Below are 20154 nucleotides of genomic sequence, written 5' to 3'. Positions count from 1 at the left end.
GATACTGCTTGATGAAAACAAAATGTATTGTTCAAGAGTGGGAGGAATGAAAGACCAATCACCTCCAGATCAGATATCCAAAGTAGTTTAGGAAAAATAAAACCGGATATAAAAGAAATAGATATTTTTTTGTTTTTAATAACGTGTGACATTACTCAGAATCAAAACAGTTATAAACGGAAAACAGTAAAGATGAGGCAGTGGCGGGGAACCTTTGGTCCTATTTCAATCTTCAATAGCATTAATAATGAAAACAATGAATTTAATCTTCTGGGGTCTTAGAAGGTTCCCCGCTCCCACCAAATAAGGCAACCTGACAGCAGATGATAAAACAATTTCGATTTTTGTGACACATTCAAACGCTTGTCTGGGAAAAAAACAAAACAAACAGCTGCATGTAGTTCTTTAAGGTCATGAAATCCACACGTGAAAAGGGTAAGGAATTCTTCGTCATGGCATTTATAACAAACTGCACGGACAACAAAGGCAAATATTCATCACTACAATATAATTCCAGAAGATCTACACTGTAATAGAAGCAAATAATAAGAAATGTTATGTAATAGTTAGCCATACACAACGAAAAAAAAAAAAAAAAAAGGTCAGTATTTGAAAGCTCCAAAACGAGGGGGGTGCTAATTTTCAGATTGTCAAGTTGAAATACTGTCCTTTACATTTATCATCAAGTAGGCACATGATTCTTGGCAATTCACACACTCCCCGCCTCGGGTGTTTAACACGGGCTGATAAACAAATGAAAAAAGAATATATCCATCTGTGATCAATTTAAGATTGACAGGTGGCATAGGAGAAAAAAAAATATCCAGCAATAGATCTCGGGAACCACACCCTGTATTGTCAATTGGGCTGGATTTACACAGCAAGGTTTGGGTGACAAAAATTACACATCCACTAGTTGTTGGCGCCTTTTGTGGTTTCACTTTGCAACTGGCACAGATGGGAGTAGTTAGAATCTTAGGGGCAAATATCATTTGTATCAAAGCACAAAGTCAGTAGGCCACAGGTGGCCCTGTGCCTCAGTTTATACACCCTTGATTTTGCAATTTGAACTTGGCTGTTTTGTTATATTCAAAGCAATGACTGTTTACTTGGTTATTTATGTGTCATTATGTTAAAGGGACATTGTTTATTATTTAGCACTTCCTGGTAAAAAATATTAAAACTAACAATATGGATTTGAATAATAAGCAAAATTACCAGAAACAGCATGTATTAGTACATTTTTTTTTTAAAAAGCGTTCAAGGAATTTGTGTTTATTTTACATAAGCTTCACCTAGACGGAGCTGGCATGATTGTCCGCTATCATGCTGCTGCAGGTACCCAAAAACCTCAAAAAGGATGGTCATAAAGTAAAATGGTGTGTTTTGGTCATTTTGAGTCTCCTTCATTTACATTATTCCTTGTGCTTTTTAGCACTCGTTTTGGGTTGCAGTCCTTACAGTGACATTTGGTGGAAAAATAATACACAATGTCCCTATAACGGTGGATGTCATTGATATCTTTGAGATCTGTAGTGTAAATCCACCCTGAATGTTGATATATTTAAGCCACCTACACAATTGCGAGTGACCTAAACCCCCCCCCCCGAAATAAAGGTGTCAAAGCACTACTTTGCTGTTGAATGCCCGATTGAACCTTTTCTACCAAGACTCCACAAGATGGCGCTAAAGCACTATTTCAACATCTCGCTTTATGACTTATGATAACTTCAACCCAAAAAGTGACTTTGGAAAGGGGCGGGGTTATCATTGCACTTCCTGACAGGCCCGAAGAGCGCGTCGTCGCTTGGGAAAAAACAAAATAAGAGCAGCAGGAATGATATAAAGTGTGCAAATGTGCTTCTTCTTCCTTCTCCCGCACAGGAAAAACAAACACAAAAAGTTGATCTTACAATATTTTTTGCACTGGAAGCTAGCTGGCTCGACAGTACAACAATTTCAGTGTAATCACTCGATAGGGTGTTAAAGTATCCATCTGATATATGCTCTCCCCCTCTGCCGTCCGGGGCTCGAGCGGCTGTTGAATTGCATGCTTATTGCTAAAAAAGAACAAACCTAAAAAAAAAAAAAAAACACTGGTAGATGGGACAAGGCTATGGCAAGCTATCGTGCGAGCAGTTTGATGAGGTTAGCGCACATCTCAAAGAACTCGATGGTGTGGCTGCCCGGCCGAGGGACGGCCAGGACGTCGGCGCCTCCTGTCGAGTCGATGGACGAGGTGAGCGAAGACGCTAGTGAACCCTCTGCGCCAGTCTTGGGCTGCGGGGCCGCGCCGGCAGGCGATTCGGCGCCATCCGTCTCGCTTTTGACAGTCGCACGGTGGTTTCCCACCGATCCAGAACGGAGTGGGGTCGCCGTGCCGGATTTGGTTTCAGACATCTCGTCTGGGAAAACACCGGTAAGCGATAAAGGTGAAATACAGTGGTACCACTACTTACGAATCTAATTGGTTCCAGCAGTAAGGTCGTAATATAAAACGGTTGCAAACCGAAACACGTTTTCCCATTAAAATCAATGGAAAAGAGATTCATCCGTTCCAAAGTCATAAAATGCAACCAAAAGCCCCATTAAATCAAGTGGAACTGACCTGGAGGCACACTAATGTTCAGTCAATGTTCCTAAATATACCGCATAGTATAAATAAATATTGCAAGAGTATTTGGCAGAGGTGTAGAGATGATAGATAACAGTGGAACTGTGTGGCAGGTAAGTCAGTTGTTGTTTGCAGATGACACAGCGCTTTTGGCTGATTCTGAGGAAATATTGAGAATGTTGGTAGCGGAGTTTGGAAGAGTATGTGATAGGCGTAAGTTATGTGTGAATGTTGGGAGGAGTAAGGTGATGAAGTGTTCACGTGGTGGGCATGGCGTTAAAATTAGGTTGCATGGACAGGTGCTGGGAGAAGTTGAAAGCTTTAGGTACTTTGGTTGTGATGTGGCTGCAGTTGGTGGAATGGAGTGCGAGGTATTGCACAGAGTCAATCAAGGAAGCAAGGTTGTAGGTGCTCTGAGGAGAGTGATGAGCAACAAGAGTATGAGTATGGATGTTAAGAAGGGTATGTATGAGAGTGCGATTGTGCCGACTGTGTTGTATGGTGCAGAGACTTGGAGCCTGAACGCAGATTTGAGGAGGAAATTAAATGTTTTTGAGATGAAGTGTTTGAGGAGTATGTTAGGAGTGACAAGATTGGATAGATTGAGAAATTAAATTGTGAGAGACAGAACTGGAGTAGTCGTGGAACTGAGCAAGCGTGTTTATAAGAGAGTACTTGGTTGGTTGATGAGGGGCGAATGTTGAAGAGGATCTACAGAGCAGAAGTAAATGGAAGGAGACCAAGGGGAAGGCCGCGATTGATGTGGATAGATGGTGTTATGAATGCACTGCAGGAAAGAGGTCTAAATCTAGTGAAAGCTAGAGCTATTGTTGGTGATAGGAATGAGTGGAGAGGTGTTGTGAAAGGATAGTGGGATGTTTGGGCGCGTTCTAAGGGATGGGCAGGACACCTTTAAGATGCGGCAGTGGTAAACTAGTGAAAGTTGTCGGGCCCTGCTGTTGAACAAGAGTGTGTTGTGTCACCCTGACCCAAGTGACATGGCCGCATTCTGGAGGGACGAAAGCATGACCGACTTAGGTGCCAAGGTGCCTAACTTGTTTGAGTTTTTGGGCATTTGGGTTGGCCATGGTCCAAAAAATGTTATGTTTGTTTTTTTTCCCTTTTATTTTCTTTGTTATTGTATGTGTTTGTCTTGCTGTCGGTTACCCCTCTTGAGGGATATAACCAAGGTAGATAGATAGATAGATAGATAGAGAGCAAGAGATAGATAGATATAAAAAAAAGGCTATAGAAATGCAAATGATAAAGTTGCTGTACAGTACAAATGAATCAACAACAATTCAAACAACGACAACCGTATGAATATGAAAAATAAAGTCAGTGAAAATATAATCCACTTGGGACTCTTTTCCACTCACTGTGCTGCTGGACGCATAAAATAGCGATCCAACGATTGCTGTGTCTGTCCGAAAAGCAGAATGTTTTTAAAACGTTTCAAACATTTGCATTGTCCATTCACTTCTGGCTTTATTAGGATATTGTTATAGAAGCCTGCAGTTTTTCCCAGCAAGCGATCGCATCCTTAATTTCAGCAGTTGATTCCATCTCCTCTGGATCATTGTCTTCGTCAAGAGGCTAGGTTCAAACCACAGTAAATCGGATTTTCTTGCACAAACGCGACCTGTATCTGATCTGTTGAAAGTCCATCTGAACGGCTCATATCCAATTTTTTTAACACCAGACCACTCTTATATGAGGTCTTGAATCAAATACATATCTGATCTTTTGAAATGAGACTGCTGCGTGAATGGTTGAGACACATTCATGCCACCTGCACTACAAATATGAACCCACACAAAATGCCATAGTTCAAATCCTGGTGCTCTTTATACTTAATCTTCATCTGAAAATTACAAGTTTATATGTACTTGTTCTGCCTCCGGTAGCACAATACCCTTAGAATTGCTAGATAAGCTCTGCCGTTAACATCCATGAGTTCTTTATGAAATACTAAGCGCATTGCGTGCGAGATCACGCGTCTTCTTCTGCGCATGCGGGACACTTGTGGCGTTCACACAGGAGATCACATACAAGTGGCATTTAGTTGGAAATGCGAACCATCTCCCAAAAAATGAGCATTAAACTCTGCACTGTGAACCTAGGCAGACTCCAGCATTTCCTTGCTGCAACCAAAGAATCAATGGACTAAACCATTTGACAATTTAATGCAGGGGGTTTAGTAGGGCCTCACCTAGCTGATAAACCAGGCAGCATGCTGTTGGTGCGTACCTGTGTGAACCTCTAGCGGTTGCGTCACTGACTTCGGCTACTGGAAAACTAATCATATAACAAGGAAGATACATCAGATACTGAAACCTTTGTCAGATGGGTTGATCGAAAGTAAAGGTACCACTGTATTGCCAGGGGTGTTAAAACGTCGTAATAGGCAAGTTACTAATTTTGTTGAGCTTAGGACGTACCGTCGATACTTCTGAAGTCGAGGAGGTAGGTTCGGCTGTCCACCTGGTAGAGTTGAAGGCTCATCTTGGTCTGCATGCCAGTCACCGGGTTTTTCCTTTTTACTCGCAAGTAATAGGGATTTACGACCTGAAAGAGGGGAAAAAAATACTAATGAATGTTTCAGTCATGGACTAAATTGATGTTCTACAAACGCAGTGACGCCCATACATAAGAAGAATCTGGCAGGCTGCCGGTATTTAAAGTCTCATGAACTTAATATTAAAAATATAATATTTTTCAAATATAAATATAAATGTGAAATTGATCAATATAACTTGTGCACTGTGATAAGACGGCTGGGTAAACTGTGTCATTGATGAGCGTTTTGTTTTCCCAAAGTTCAACATTTTTCAACTCTCAGGGTTTTGTTATCATGCCATCCATCAGGGTTCCTACAGCTTTCAATTCAACACTCATTGACACTTTTTTAATTCCTTTTGAAATTTAATTTAAGACCAAGTTGAAGAAAAAAATGAAACAAACAAAACAAAAAAACACTAAATGACTTAGAGGCAATTTTAAACATTTAGTTCACATTTTGGTCCAGTTGAAAACTTTCGATCTGAAAAATCATAACAATCTCCAAAGCTTTAGACATGGAAAACAATTAAGAAGGACGTTTATAGTACATCGTGGATCCTCAAAACTGGCAGAAAACTACTCATTTCATAGAACTGTTCTGCTACATTCATGAAGGATTTTATCATGATGCATGAAACATGACCTTTTTTACTAAATCGACTTAGTTCAAACAAATATAAATCTTATGAATGTGCTCACATTTTTAACATTTTTGAAAACTGGATTTAGGACATTTTAATACCAATTAAGGCCTTATTTTTAGACTTCAAGAATCCGTGGGAACCTGTTATATAATAAAAGGTATTCCTGAATTCGTAAACACGCAAAATGTGACCAAAACCCAGATGGGCTCATTCTGGGGGCTAAACGGGAGCAAACTAAACAGGGAGCCTTCGGTAGCCCCAATGCAAACGGGGAGCTAGCTGGACAAAGTCATACCAACCGCGACACATGTAGGAAAGAAAACAAAGGAAAAGCCACATTTGCCTTTCTAAAAGGAGGTGAACGGAAAGAAGGAACATACGCTCTAACAGCAGAAGTTAAACTTACTCAAGTCTCCTTTTAAAGGTCTAAGCAAGCAACCAGGACAAAACAGTCAGAAGGTCCCCAGTGTAAGGAAGAGCAAAGTTCACATTTCTACAATCAGAAACGAGCGGTATGCAATCGCTGTTCACTACAATCGCCATGTTGAAAGTGATGTGTTACTTCAATGACATAACAGCTCTAAAGGAAAATAGCTAGATCAGTCAACTTTGAGACTAGGCGAGCGGAATATTTGGCAAAATATCTACATAATCGTGGTGAGGAACACTACATGCTCAGTGCCTAATTGAAATGAAGAAATAGTCTTTGTGAATACCTTTTTGGAACGTATTTTCCTGAATGTATTTCTATTATTTGATAATGGATTCCATTGCAGTGAACTGAACTGTAGTACATCAAAATCAAATTCATTCAGGAAATTAATATGGATAGCCAGCCCTTGTAAATACGCAGTCTCACCTTCCACTCGTAGTCCAGCTGCTTCATGGCGCGGCACACTTCGGTCATGATGTCGTTGGGTCTGCTCTGGCTGCGGATACCGAGGTGCCACTTGGCCCGCCTCACGCCCTGGTGCTTGGACTTTTGGGGGTTAAGCTCGTCCAGTGTGTGGCGCGGTCGAGGCGGCGTCTCCGCCACCAGGAAGGGAACGCGCTCCGGGTGGGGCTTGACCACGGCCGCCGAAGTCCCCGACGAGGTGAGGTGGTCATCCAGGAAGGAGTCGGGCGGGCTGGACGCCAGGTAGAAGTCCTTGGCCTCGTTCATGATGCGGCGGTTGTCGATGATGAGATGGTAGGCCACCGCCAGCGGGTCCTGGTGGTCACGGTTGTAAATGCAGGCCAGCACCTCATCCTCGGCGCACTCGAATTTCTCGCACACTTCCTTCAGAGCCTCGTCGTCGATCATGTTGTTGCTGTAGGAGGGGTCCTCGGGGAATAAGTACTTGGGGAGGTCCTGCTTGAACCAGTCGTCCTCTCTGTGGACAAAGCCCAGGACGTAAGCCCTCACACCTCAAACATTTGGAGTGGCGTGGCAAATTGACACACAGACATCTACGTGTTGTATTTCTTTTTATATTTGCTTTGAATAAAATTAGTCTCAAATTGGTTTTAAAATGCTCACAAAGTATATTTAGTTTTGCAGTATTACTGTAGTTGAGTTTTCGTAGTATTTCTGTAGTATTTCCATAGTAGGAATTCGGAGTATTTAAGTGTTATTTGTGGTAGCATTTTTTGTAGTATTTCTATAGTAGTATTTCCTAGTAGTAATTTTGTAGTATTTCATAGTGGTATTTCTGTAGTAGTATTTTGTTGTTTTCTTAGTAATTTTGAAGTATAATTATACTAATCTGGAGTATTTCCATAGAATTTACGAAGTAGCATTTTTAAGTATTTCTGTAGTAGTACTTTTGTGCACATTAGGTCTGTGTTGATAATTAAAACATTGCCGGCAATTTATAAAAACAACTGAGAAAGGGCTGGACAGAAATGGCGCAAAAAAAATAAAATCACATTCTGCAGATTACAAGCTGCAAAAGATGCAGCCAAAAACGGTAAATGATCAGAGGAAAGAAGGTTTGGAGTTAGCGAGGAGAGGTGACGACGTGGAAGAAGGAAGCTCGCATCGTCTAAACCCCAGAGTTGGGGAACTTGTTTAAAAGTGATACAGAGGATGAAGATTTTCTTCGGATTTTGGGATTCGGAGTAAAACGGATAGTTGGGTAAGCATGTTCTTTATGCTAGAGTTAACTGAGTAAACTCTTAATAGGTTATGTTGTTACTGACATTACCAGGCATGTCAGTCAGTTATGTAACGTTTGTCTACCGTACACCTATTCAGCCTGTTGTTCTCTATTTAATTTTAATTTGCCTTTCAAGATGAGTTTTATGTTTTGGATGTGGGATTTTGTCAATTAAATTTCCGCCAAAAATGCAACCCATACTGCAATGTGTCTTTTCATTCTTAATTATGCATTTTTTGGCTGGTGCGATTTATAATCCAGAGGAACCTATAGTGCGGAAAATACGGTACTTGTATTTTGTAGTAGACACACAAAAGGAGAATGGGGACAAAGCTGGCACCCAAAATTAAAAACCCTACTTTAAAAAAAATTAGTAGTACTCTAGACCGTCATTATACTTTGACCATTTTCGTTCGGCCGGCCAGATTATAAAGCCTGCCGGGCCGCATGGTTTGCCCACCCTTGCCTCTCACCTGATCTCTTTGATGGTGGCTCTCTTCATGGGGTCCACCTGCAGCATGTGCTTGAGCAGGCTGGTGACGGCCGGGTTGAGATACGGCGGCGTGAAGAAGATGCCGTCGCAGATCTTCTTAAAGAGCGTGGGCACGTGGTCATCGTCGAAAGGAAGGGTGCCGCACAGCAGTGCATAGAGAATCACGCCGCTGCTCCAGATGTCCACCTCAGGCCCGGCGTATAATCTGACGTCACGGATGAAATGAAATAATGACGGATTATTCAATGAAGCTTTGGTGGTTCTAGTGAACAGTGTTGCGACAAACGCGTTACAAAGGTACACGTTCCTGGAACGGTAACGAGTACTGTAACGCGTTATTAATGAGGTTTGGTAACTGAACAGTTGTTACTACATAAAGCGTTACTGCGTTTCACATTAAATGCAAATATTAGATCCGCCAGTAACACAACAGTTAGGCATGTTTATATGTAACTAGAAAGTACAACAGTTATAATAGGGTACAAATGTGTTGAATTTCTCCTCATGCGTGTATAATCCCTACTTAATACTTTTATCAACGCCAACTTAACAAATATAAAATAAAATGTTCAAATAAAGGGGGCATCTTAAATGCAAATATATTTGGTTGGTTGCTACAAATAGCGAATGGTAGGCAAAACATGGGGAAGGGGGTGTGGTTAATCCAGGAACAACAACTCTATCAATAGGGCAAATGTAAACAATTAACAGTAACAGTGCACTGAATTTTGCTCTTTCTATTTGTAAAATTATTTTTGCAGAACACCATGCCTGGAGGAAAAACTGAAACATTTTGGATAGTACCCTAATTTGGAAAAGAAGATCTTGTTTGAAGCCCAGAGACCAAATGGATAAGGAGTGTCTCGGCTCGGCATTTGTTTGCAAACTCGCAGGATTGCATAGGCCAAAACCAATAAAGGGTTCACTGCTTCCACATTTGTGTAGATGTTTTTTTTTCTTTCATTATGTGGATACTGCAAAACGTTTTAGGGGGTTGTCATCTATGCGAGTAAATAGTCAATTGTAAGTCGGAGTAAGGCTCTACTTTTTCGGTGTCAGTAATATAGGTAATAACAAAGTTACATTTCAAATGAAGTAACTAGTGACTGTAACTAATTACTGTTTTTCAGTAATGTGCCCAACATAGCTAATGCACATCAGTCACCTTCCCGAGATCACTTCAGGAGCAGCGTAGTTAGGTGAACCACAACTCGTTCGCAAGAATTCGCCGTCTGACATCATGTTCGATAAACCTGTACACAAATGCGACCACAAACGTCGTCAAGAGTTCATTTGAAAATAAAATGTTACATAAACAATATTGAGTACACAGAATCTTGTTATTAATTATTTGTACATACTTAAATTTCAAACTACATTTACATTCCATTGTTGGTGTAAAACAATATGAAGCATAGTCTGAGGTTACAGTCCTGTATTTTCAAATGATCTTTTTTTTACACTTATAAAAAAAATATCAATAAAGATGTATATTTGTCTAAGCATTTTCTGAGGAATATATTTTAGTTTTTTCAATATTTCTGAATCATATAAAAAATATAAAGATTCACAGTCCTGTATATTTACGGTACATATTTTTAAATATATTTTGATTTTTCAACTTGTATAAAAATATTGGCTCGTTCAAATTATTGTTGAATGTATTTAATATAATATTGAGTAGAATTTAAAATTTTCTACAACATAATATACATACTCAAAAGATAGTGAATTGTTTGATTCACCGTTAGGTTCTGACTTACACTTTGCACACTTTATTCTAGACCGTATTATATGATCTCATATTTTTATTTGCTTTCTTTTTGACCTAGTTGTTATTTGCCATTTGTATTTTTTGTGTTATTTACACGTAGGGTGAGAGGAAGTAATCTTATCTGTGCTGTATGTTGTGCATGTAGACAAAAAAGGTTGATAATGACAACTATTGGTTAACAAGTGAGGTAATGGATTAAACAGTGAGCAAATTCACTACTTTATCCCTAAAGTGTCTGATTTTCTTTCTTATGAAGACAAATCATTCGAAAAATAGATCAGAGAAAGGTATCTTTTTTTTTTTGCAATGTATCAAGTACAATAGCAAATTGCCCATGAAGCTTATTTTTAGCTCTCTAAATTGTCATCTTTGGATGTTTAAATAAAGTTAAACTATATAGAACATTCTGAAGGATGATGATTTTTGTTATATGCTCCCGACCGCTAAGATATGGTTGTGTGCCACAAACAGCCATAGTTTGTATAATTCTTCTTTATATACTGATCAGAATAATGAACTGGCACAAAAAGGTTATTCTTAAATAATATTATATTGTTGATAATTGTTAAAATTATATTGTTTTTAAAAATTTGTTGTAATACCTAACTTATGACACCTTCATTTTCCTTTATAAAGATCAAATATGATTTTGTAGATCAGTCACCCCCACTCACCAAAATCTGCTATCTTAGCATTCATGTGCGCGTCGAGCAGGACGTTTTCCGGCTTGAGGTCTCGGTGCACCACCATGTGCCGGTGACAATAATCCACTGCCGAGATGATCTGCTGGAACAGTCGCCGGCTTTCCTTCTCATCCAACTGCCGGAAAAAGGAAAGGCGAAAGTGCCAGGTAAGAACTATGTTCCGACTTCTTAGGGGAATACTTGCAAAGTTGGCGATGTGGTCTCATATACCCTCAACTGAGCTTAAAACTGATCAAACAGAAACCTTAAATGAGGAAGACATATCAAAAACGCTTACCTTTCCGTTCTTGAGGATGTAGTCAAAGAGCTCCCCTCCCGAAACATACTCCATCACCATGAAAATATCTGTCGGGGTGCTGATGACTTGATATCTACAGGGATTGTCATTGGTTGGCCATTCAGAAACATCACAATATACATATTTCCTCAATTTTGACTACAGTGGTACCTCTTTATACAAACTTACCTCTTTCCAGGATCGTGCTGATAGCTCGGATTGGTTGTGTAACGGGCAATTTATTCTGATATGAAATAATAAAAAACTAATTGGTCCGTTCCCATTCTCACTAAAAACACGATCAAATATTAATCAAACATAAAAGTACAGTAATAAGATAAATAAGATGATATTAACAGAAGAAAATGCAGGTTATTATGAGCACTAACGATGGAGTCGCTGTTACGAAAGTGTGTGCGTTGTGCAGAAGAAGGGATGGGGGTATATTGCAAGGAGTGATGGAGTTTGGACAGACCTGTCATCGTTTACGTTTTGTACACCGTACAACAATTTTTAAAGAAGACCGATCTCGTCTTGCCCATTTCAGCTCTCATGCGGATTGTCTCTCTCCCTGGTAGCAGATGACGTCATCAGAGATCGCTAATATTGTCACGGTTTTCTACAGTACGTCTTGATGTGACTAAATAGTTGCCGTGTTGTGTTTGTAAGGTTTATTATCGCTTAATAAGGGGAATTGCGACCATTAGTAATGAGGGCGATTTATCCCGACAGTCTTTTATCTTATTTTTCTCTTTACAGTCTTTATGACATGTTTTCCCTTGAGTGTGGTGTCTAATGTTTCAAAAGGGTTGATATCATTGACAATAAAGACAATTCAATTCAATTGGCTTAGGTTGACTGGTGTGAGATTGAGAGATGTAAGCACTTACTGTACACTTAAATTAAAGTTAAAGGTGGTGTCCGTTACTTCAAAAAGTATTCTACTTACTGATGACATATTCCGGCTGAAATCATCATGGCACCCGCTGTGAAGCTACCTGTCTGCCACGTGCATGTACATGACTTAGAAGCGCTCGAATAAACTCTTCTTTTTTTAATATTTTGTAAGGTTAGGGTTAGCATTTGGACTGTACTTAAAACGGTCCTTTTCTTACTTATTTCGAATAAATGAAACCGATCAGCACGCCCAGAAAATCACTCAGCACTATAACCCTCCCATTACCGCTTTCCGTCCAGCCTAAAGCGCTGAGTAGCCAGAACACCGATGATAAAAGCAGATAAGCGCGGTGAAAATATATATAAAAGGATTCTTTGAACTCAGTTGGGCATTTTAAACACATAGTTAATACTTAAGTAATCATTTTTAAAAAAATCAAATATTTTCTAAGGACACCTAAAACTACACACCGTACCTTTGATGTAACTTTAAATGAACGTAAACAAAAACAATAAAATTACAGCACAATTCTTTTGCGGGTGTTGCATGTGCAAACTAGAACCAGCTGAAGCTGAGCGGTCAAGAGCGGTCTTTAATGGTAGCCTCAGACTGCTCGTGACCTGGATTTTTCTTCGAATGGCGGGCAACATTTTTTGTTGCAAAGAAAGCCCATATATCAAAATTCCCGTGTTTGGAGGTGCTCGTATAAAGAGGTACCACCGTATTAAGTTTGACCCAGATTTGATATGCAACGTTACAGAACACTAGGTGCCACATTGCTCGCATAGCGCCGTCATGTCATCCGTGTCGAGGAATGTCAGCCTCTTTGTATGTGTCAGAGATGCCATCTTTGCCAACAGTGGGGCAGAGTGCACAGCACCGCCAATGTAAACAAAGCCGAGTCCATTTTGATGATAGCCAGGGTTTGCGATTTGAGTCAGCTACTTGTTAATGTGATATGTAAAACAATTTGTGCTCAGTTTAAATACTTATTGCAACACTTCTAACTGTACATAATTCAATTCGATTGACTGATTTACACGTCAATAGCTAATTTCTATAGAGTTCTTGAGTTACACAATTCTTGTCTTGTGAAAACTAACCGCCTTAGAGCAGTGGTTGGCAAACACCGGGCCGCAGACCAGTACTGGGCCGCACCGAAAGAAAAAAAAGCCATATTTTTTCCTCATTCGGTATTTTACACGCATTTTTCTTTCCCCACAAAAAATAAATCAAAATTTAGGTGCGAGTCATATCGAGGTTTTACGGTTGACTTCATTTGCTCACACCGGATGCATCAAGAATCAAACCTGGACCGCTGTGGTCAAAGCGCCAAATCCTAACCACCAGGATTGTAGATGACGAACGAAATGGCATAAGATTTTATCTTATAATCACACTATTTTTACTCACAATGCCACATTGTACAACATTGTAATGGATCATTATGGGAAAGAGTTCAGGAAACACAACATTCTAGAAAAAAATAGTGTGATGATCAGATAAAATCAAATGTTTTTTCATGTCATCTAGATTCCCAAGTGGATTACTGATTACACAGTGGATTTTGTTTGTTGCAATTATTATTGTTATTATTACTGATGTTTTTATCGGGCCGGGCCGCAGGAAAATAGTCAGACGTTAAACCGGTCCGTGGTACAGAAAAGGTTGCCGACCACTGCTTTAGAGACGTGCTCCGTGTCATGGATGAGTGAATCTGGCCGTTGATTAAGAACTTCAGGGGTCTGACGCGTCAACATTTTTGCAGCTCTGTTTACCTTTTGGATTGAAAGGTGACATATTAAGCTAAAGCGGCTTTTGGGAAGTTGAGGCATTTTTCAAAAGCAAGTTGCTCACTAAAAACACAATTAGTATGTGGCTTTGCTCCAATGAACCGCCTGAGACTTCCAAAACAATCAAGCGCTCCAACCAGTGTGCCTTCCCATCTTGTGAAAACGGTTTTTGTATGTACAGCTGTGGGACCCTTTACCGCGATTTTGATTTTTCAGCCATGTTCCTGACAGCAATGCTATCGGTAATTATAAATTAGGATTAATTTAATGTGAAAATATTCATTTGACTAAAACATTAGACCAGGGATTGGGAACATATGGTTCGTGACCCAGGTGTGGCTCTTTTCATGGGTACATCTGGCTCTCAGATAATATTCACCATTTTAACGACTCAGGATAGGAGGCCAATACCGTGTTTCTACCACTGGTGGCAGGAGCGCTGTAGAATATTTCGAACTTTAAGGATGTTAAAGAAGAAATGTTAATAATATATTTTCCATTTGGTATCCAGTAAGATGCATCAGAACACACGTGAGTGTGACCTCCTCCTTTTATCATTTCGTGGGTATTGTTTCAAGCATGTAGGTTGTGCAAGTTATGAAAAAAAGCCAGTACCGACGTCTTATGGGCTTTTAAGACGAGTATTTGTAGATTTAAAAGATGATGAAGATTTGCATCTACAAAACAGAATGTAAGATGAATTATGACCACTCGATTCCCAGGGTTAAAACCGTGACCATGTCACATACTTGAAGGTAAATACATGATCATTGGCTTCTCATTCGCATTATTTTGTGACCATTTTACAGTAGGACTCTGCTCACACCTTGCTTTGAGTAATGGTGGGAGGGAAACATATTTAAATAGGATATAAGACGCGGGCTCTGACATTACTATTTCATATGTTTTATGATATCAACAAACAATAGACAGTGTATTCAAATTCACTGAAGATTAGTTTTTGTCTTGAGACAAGATTTAGCACCTTTGTTTGGATTTATCTTAAAATATAGTAGTTTGTATTCATGCATTTACCTCTGCCTTGGACCATACATAACTGAAAAACACAAAACATTCATAGGCCAGAGCTCTTCCGTTGTTTATCGCAACGTTCTGACTGTGTGTTTTGTCTATGAACGCACCAGGAGTCCAGCATGGAATGCCAATGGATCATTTAACTTAGAAAGGCGTGTTTTTTCTGACCAAGGCATCCTAGTAAAAATTTCCATCTAAATAATAACCATCGTGTTAGATCAATGATTTGACAAGGGCTTAAATGTACCCTTTACCTTCTCAATTATTGCACCTCTTCCACTGATCCTCTTGGGTGTATTAATTGAAGCTATATTTAACAATAATGCTAAACAATAATTTGTCAGACAATCTCATTCCTAATAAGTAGGGCTTTGGAGGCTACCGTTTGAGGCTAGAAAAGGCTCAGTGGGTGGCAATAATGTGGCAGCAGGGTGGATTAGAGGATGTGCGCGTGGGTTGTATAGTAATCTAGGACTTACAGTTTAATTATGTGAGGGTGCCTGAAAAGCTTGAGGTTCTGGATCTCCCGCCGGATCTTGCCCACCACGTCCAAACTACGGATCTTCTGTCTGTTCAGGATCTTTACGGCCACTTGGTGCTTGGTCAGCTCATGTTGGCCCACTGTGTGAAGGACAGCAATGGATTTACCAGACCTGAGTCAGTTTGCTTTTAAAAAGTAAAATATTTCGTTGCCGGTAAAGGTGCCATTTATAACCTCTAACAAACCAAGCTTTTACGACTAAACAAAGAAGGTTTTAAGTTATAGCACATGTTTTCAAGACCACAATCTCGGAGCACACCAAATGACACAGGAAAAACATAATTGGATGGAGTTATACACTATAAGGCAGGCGTGTCCAAAGTCTAGCCTAGGTCCAGTTACGGCCCATGATAAAAATGTTTACTGGCCTGTGGCCTCTGCAATAAAATTAATAATATGTGGGCCGCCAGTATAAAACAAATTTGTACAAAAACAAAACATTTCACCATAGATGGCCTTTGGCTACATTGCTCTTAGTTTTCAGAGAGAATTTTCGCCCACCCCATTTCCGACTGTAAATACAAAAAGGAAAGTTGACTGTGAAGGCCACTGCTTCCGGGACAAGTTGAAAAAACAAGTGGAGTATTCTTTTAACCAAAATCCAAAACAACTGCATCTGCTTTCAGAGAACCATGCTAATTTCAAAAAGTTAACTGGAAAAGAACGCTGTAAAAAGGTGAAGTAACTAGAAGTTGTTATAACGACACAGCAGAGCTTATCCACGAGACCATGGGAGTCAAATGAAAATGCTACCAAGGCGAGCTACAAAGTTGCGACGCTGATTGCCTAGCACTGCAAACTTTTGACGGGAGAGTTTATTAAGGACTGGTCAAGGAATACCAGGCTGAGTAGCCGGCCCTTACACATGTTCAACTGACCAAATGCGGCCCCCTTTTGGAAAAGTTTGGACACCCCTGCTATAAGCTGTATAATGTTGGCCAATGTCAGTTGCACAGCAAAGCTTGGGCTATTGAACAAGCAAGTAGATCCTGTTTCCACTGATGTAAAATCAAGCGGCAGGGTTTTTTTTCTCTCCCTTAAGCTGTGTATTGGCAGGCCTGTGGATATTGATTTTTGTGTGCCTCTCATTTCCTTTTACTCTAGCAGATGGATCAGAAGCATTAGTGCTTGGAGGCAGCACAACTGTCTGCTAGGATGTTTAGATGCAGACCATACTAAGTTTAAGATTAGAATTTGGGTTTTATGATCAATCAGAAAAAAGCGTTTATATGAGAAGGGTCAAAAGTGTGCTTGGAAAGGGATGAACCAATTGTAAGGAATTTCTCGCATTTATCTTTTCAAATTATATTAAATAGAAATGCATTCTTGCCAAACACCACAATCAATGAAGTGCTTTAAAGCGTGTTAGCAAGCGTTGTGCTGTATAATTTGTTTGTTGACCAAGGTTCATAGCGGCCCCAGCAAATAAGAAAAAAAAATCAAGGAGGTGTTTGAGCACAAAGCATCGGATACATCCAACAGGTTCACATGAATAAGAATTCAATTCATGAAAGAAGCAACTAAACTGTCGATTAGTTTGTTTGAAATCAGGTTTTAGAGTGCAGTTACATGCATGGCCTTACAAAACAATAATAACCATATTATACTGAATTCAAGTTTTATAATCTTTTAAGGCTATAAGAGACACTTTATATTTGTTATTCTCACATAGACGATACCTGTTTGTTACTATGCAGCAATGCTTGTGCTTCAGATAAAAAACGAAGGAGAAACAAATTAAATGTTGCAGTACGTGAATGTTACATTAATAAACACCACTTCGTCATCGACAAAATTTTCAGATATGTTTCTACCTGATACTAGGTGTAAAACTTTTCAGGGCCATAAAAGACTATAAGGCTATAAAAGACACACTCATACTTCATTTTAGTATCCCAATTATTCCTATTGTGCATTTTTATAGCGTCTAGGAAAAAAAGTAGGAGAAAGGCAACTTTTTTTGCAGTACATGGACGTTAAATTCATGAACAATACTTGATCATCAATACAATGTTTTCAGCAGCTGAATGATTTTATAACTGAGAACAATCTTTTTGAATCTATGCAATCAGGATTCAGGGCTAACCACTCTACTGAGACAACCCTGATTAAGGTAACAAATGATCTTCTACTGGCAATGGACTCCGGCGCGTCATCACTCTTGCTGCTGGACCTTAGTGCTACCTTGATTAAGAGCTATACAAATAAACATGACTTGACTTCAGATAATTTTGAACATTCCACTAAATGAAATACCTTTAAGGTCTATAAACACATTTTTTTATATATGATTGGGTGGTTTGTTGGATCCCTTAACCACTAGGGTCCTAGGGGCACCATTTCCTGTGGTGTGTCTTGGGCAAATAAAGCCAAAGTGAACCTATTGAATATATCCGATGCTTTTGTGGGCCCATCCCTCTCCAGGCCAATAGCTGTTTCCACCTGGTCTCGAACCAGTGACATTCCGCGTCTTGGGAAAATGTGCTAACCACTTCACTACGGAAACATATATATTTGTTGTTTTATTTCTCACATGGAAGAAACCTGCTTGTTCCTATTCAAAAATACGTCTTTGTCATCAATATAAAGACCGTTAGGTGGAATGGTTTTGTAGGCCGCTGGGTCTTGTTGACGTAGCACTCCGAGGCTAAGTAAACACTCCAGAGTGGTCGTAGCAACGAGCGCTGGATTTCTGGATGTTCGCATATCCAGCAAAAAACTGCGATCGTATATTAATCTGCAGTTAGAGTTGTCTTTGTTCGCCCTCAAAAACTGAGTCGAAGACTGGGGTTTTTGACCAAAATGTAAGAAACTGTTGGGAGCAGATGCAGCCGCAGCCGTACAGGGCGCCGCCATTTATGCTACTCCCTGGACAACAAACTGGACCATTTACAAGTGGAACTTACATCGAACCGCGAGATGACGAACTGTTGCGCTTTAATTCTGACGGAGACATGGCTAAACTCATCTATCCCGGATGACGCTGTTAGCATTGTGGGGCTAACTGCTTTCCGCGCTGATAGAAGCGGCGAGCTCACCGGTAAGAGCAGGGGTGGCGGACTATGCATTTGTATGTTCTCTCCCGTGCTTGCATGCCAGGTTAATTGGCCGGTCCAAATTATTCTATGGTTGTATGTCTCCGTGCCCCCTGCGACAGGCTGGCAACAAGTTCAGGGTGTCCCCCTGCCCGATGTTAGCTGGGATGTACTCCATTACCCCCGCGACCCTAGCAGCGATAAGCTTCTCAGAAAATGGATGGATACTTCTCTCTAACAATTGATACTTTATTTTAGTAACTCTCACATACAATAAATCTTATTGTTCCTATGCAGCTAGGCTTAAAACACACTCTTATTCTATAGCATATGAATAATCCATATTTTATGTTGACAATAGCTGTGTATTGTTTGTTATTGCAGCCTGGTCATCCTGAAAGGGGGATTACCTCACGTGCGGGCCCTTCTCAAGGTTTCTCCATTTTCCTCATGTTGAGGTTTTTGAGTTTTTCCTTGCCCTCATGAAGGTTTTAGATCAGGGAATGTGTCATAACCAGCTCAGTAGCCTAGATGGTAGTGTGCCGGCTTTGAGACTGGGAGGTCGCTGGTTCGCGCCTCGACCGACACATACCTAATTGGTATAATGGCGGCGCCCTCTGGCTGCGGCTGCACCGACTCGCTACAACGGGTCAGGTGTATCGACATTTCGTTCTGTGTACATTGTTACAAAGAATGACAATACAAAGGAAATTATTATTATTATTATTATTATAATAGTCTGTGGTTTGCAATAATCTGTGCAGCCCTTTGAGACTCTTTGTGATTAAGGGCGTCACAAATAAACATGACTAGACTTGATATTGAGAATGTTATAATGATTAAAGGAAAAGGAGGGAAAAGCAAATAACTTTTGTCTTTGCAGTACGTGAACGTTACATTTAAAAACACTACTTGAAAATGCTGTAGTTTCTAACCTTTCAAGGCTATAAAAACACACAAAGGCACACAAACAATGATGGCCGAAGACTTCATTGAAGAGTCGGTCACGTCATTTGGTTTCGCCCCTCAGTCTAAAACTTCATTGCACCGTGACTGCACCCACAGCACCTAGCAAGCTTTGCTTTTAAAACATTTATATATTTAAAAAAAAAACTATGGCCGGGAATCGATTCATTGAGTTGAGGGTTCGTGTTTAATGGAAAATGATTTTTGCAACCGTTTGTTTGTTTTTAATCATTAGCTCGGGAGGACGAGCTCCAGTTCACAGTGGCTACCTGACCGAGCGACTTGCGGCTCTTTGGCGATCGACAGCAAAACTAGCCCTTGCCCGGCGTTGTCGCAAATAAGTTGAGCAAAACTGAGTAAGCGTGAGAGCCAACAAGTGCGAAGCCGGGTTGACAAGTTAGCTTGGTTGAATTAGCCGCCATGCTAAAGAGCTCCGCCGGCCACCATCTTTCACTGAAGTGAGGGGACGGAGGGCTTGTTGGTTCTCTCTTGTCACGTCTTACCTTTCACTTTCCCGAACGTGCCCACTCCGAGCGTGTCACCGAGGATGTAATGTCCGATTTTGACTCTGCCCTCGTGTTTGGTTTTCTCCGTCGCCATCTTCCCCGCAGTTGGCTTCGCTAGCCAGGCAGCGAGCGGCGGGCGCAGATGGACTGATCTCCCAGCTTCGGCAGAGGCTC

The 20154-nt window shown here is 40.3% G+C and overlaps 1 protein-coding gene across 1 annotated transcript; it reads right to left on the bottom strand.

Moving 5' to 3' along the window:
- Positions 1–121: 121 nt before the first annotated feature.
- prkaa1 (protein kinase, AMP-activated, alpha 1 catalytic subunit) lies at positions 122–20154 on the bottom strand. Its single transcript, XM_088355940.1, has 9 exons — positions 19978–20154; positions 15412–15553; positions 11207–11300; positions 10900–11044; positions 9617–9704; positions 8432–8656; positions 6680–7193; positions 5056–5182; positions 122–2405 (listed from the first exon to the last, which is right to left on the bottom strand). Exons 1-9 carry the CDS (start codon positions 20072–20074, stop codon positions 2125–2127), a joined length of 1713 nt encoding a protein of 570 aa, XP_088212066.1. The 5' UTR covers positions 20075–20154; the 3' UTR covers positions 122–2124.

The sequence above is a fragment of the Urocampus carinirostris genome, chromosome 16 (assembly GCF_059441175.1).
Source record: "Urocampus carinirostris isolate Australia breed hairy pipefish chromosome 16, RoL_Ucar_1.0, whole genome shotgun sequence".
Taxonomy (NCBI): Eukaryota; Metazoa; Chordata; class Actinopteri; order Syngnathiformes; family Syngnathidae; genus Urocampus; species Urocampus carinirostris.
This window is presented reverse-complemented; position numbering and strand designations above follow the sequence as displayed.

Excerpts from the sequence above, each read along its gene's own strand:
- prkaa1 (XM_088355940.1), bottom strand. The coding sequence starts at position 20,074 with ATGGCGACGGAGAAAACCAAACACGAGGGCAGAGTCAAAATCGGACAT. Across the intron at positions 15,554-19,977 it reads CACGTTCGGGAAAGTGAAAG|TGGGCCAACATGAGCTGACC; the intron begins GTAAGACGTGAC and ends TCCTTCACACAG. Across the intron at positions 2,406-5,055 it reads CGACTTCAGAAGTATCGACG|ACGAGATGTCTGAAACCAAA; the intron begins GTACGTCCTAAG and ends GTGTTTTCCCAG.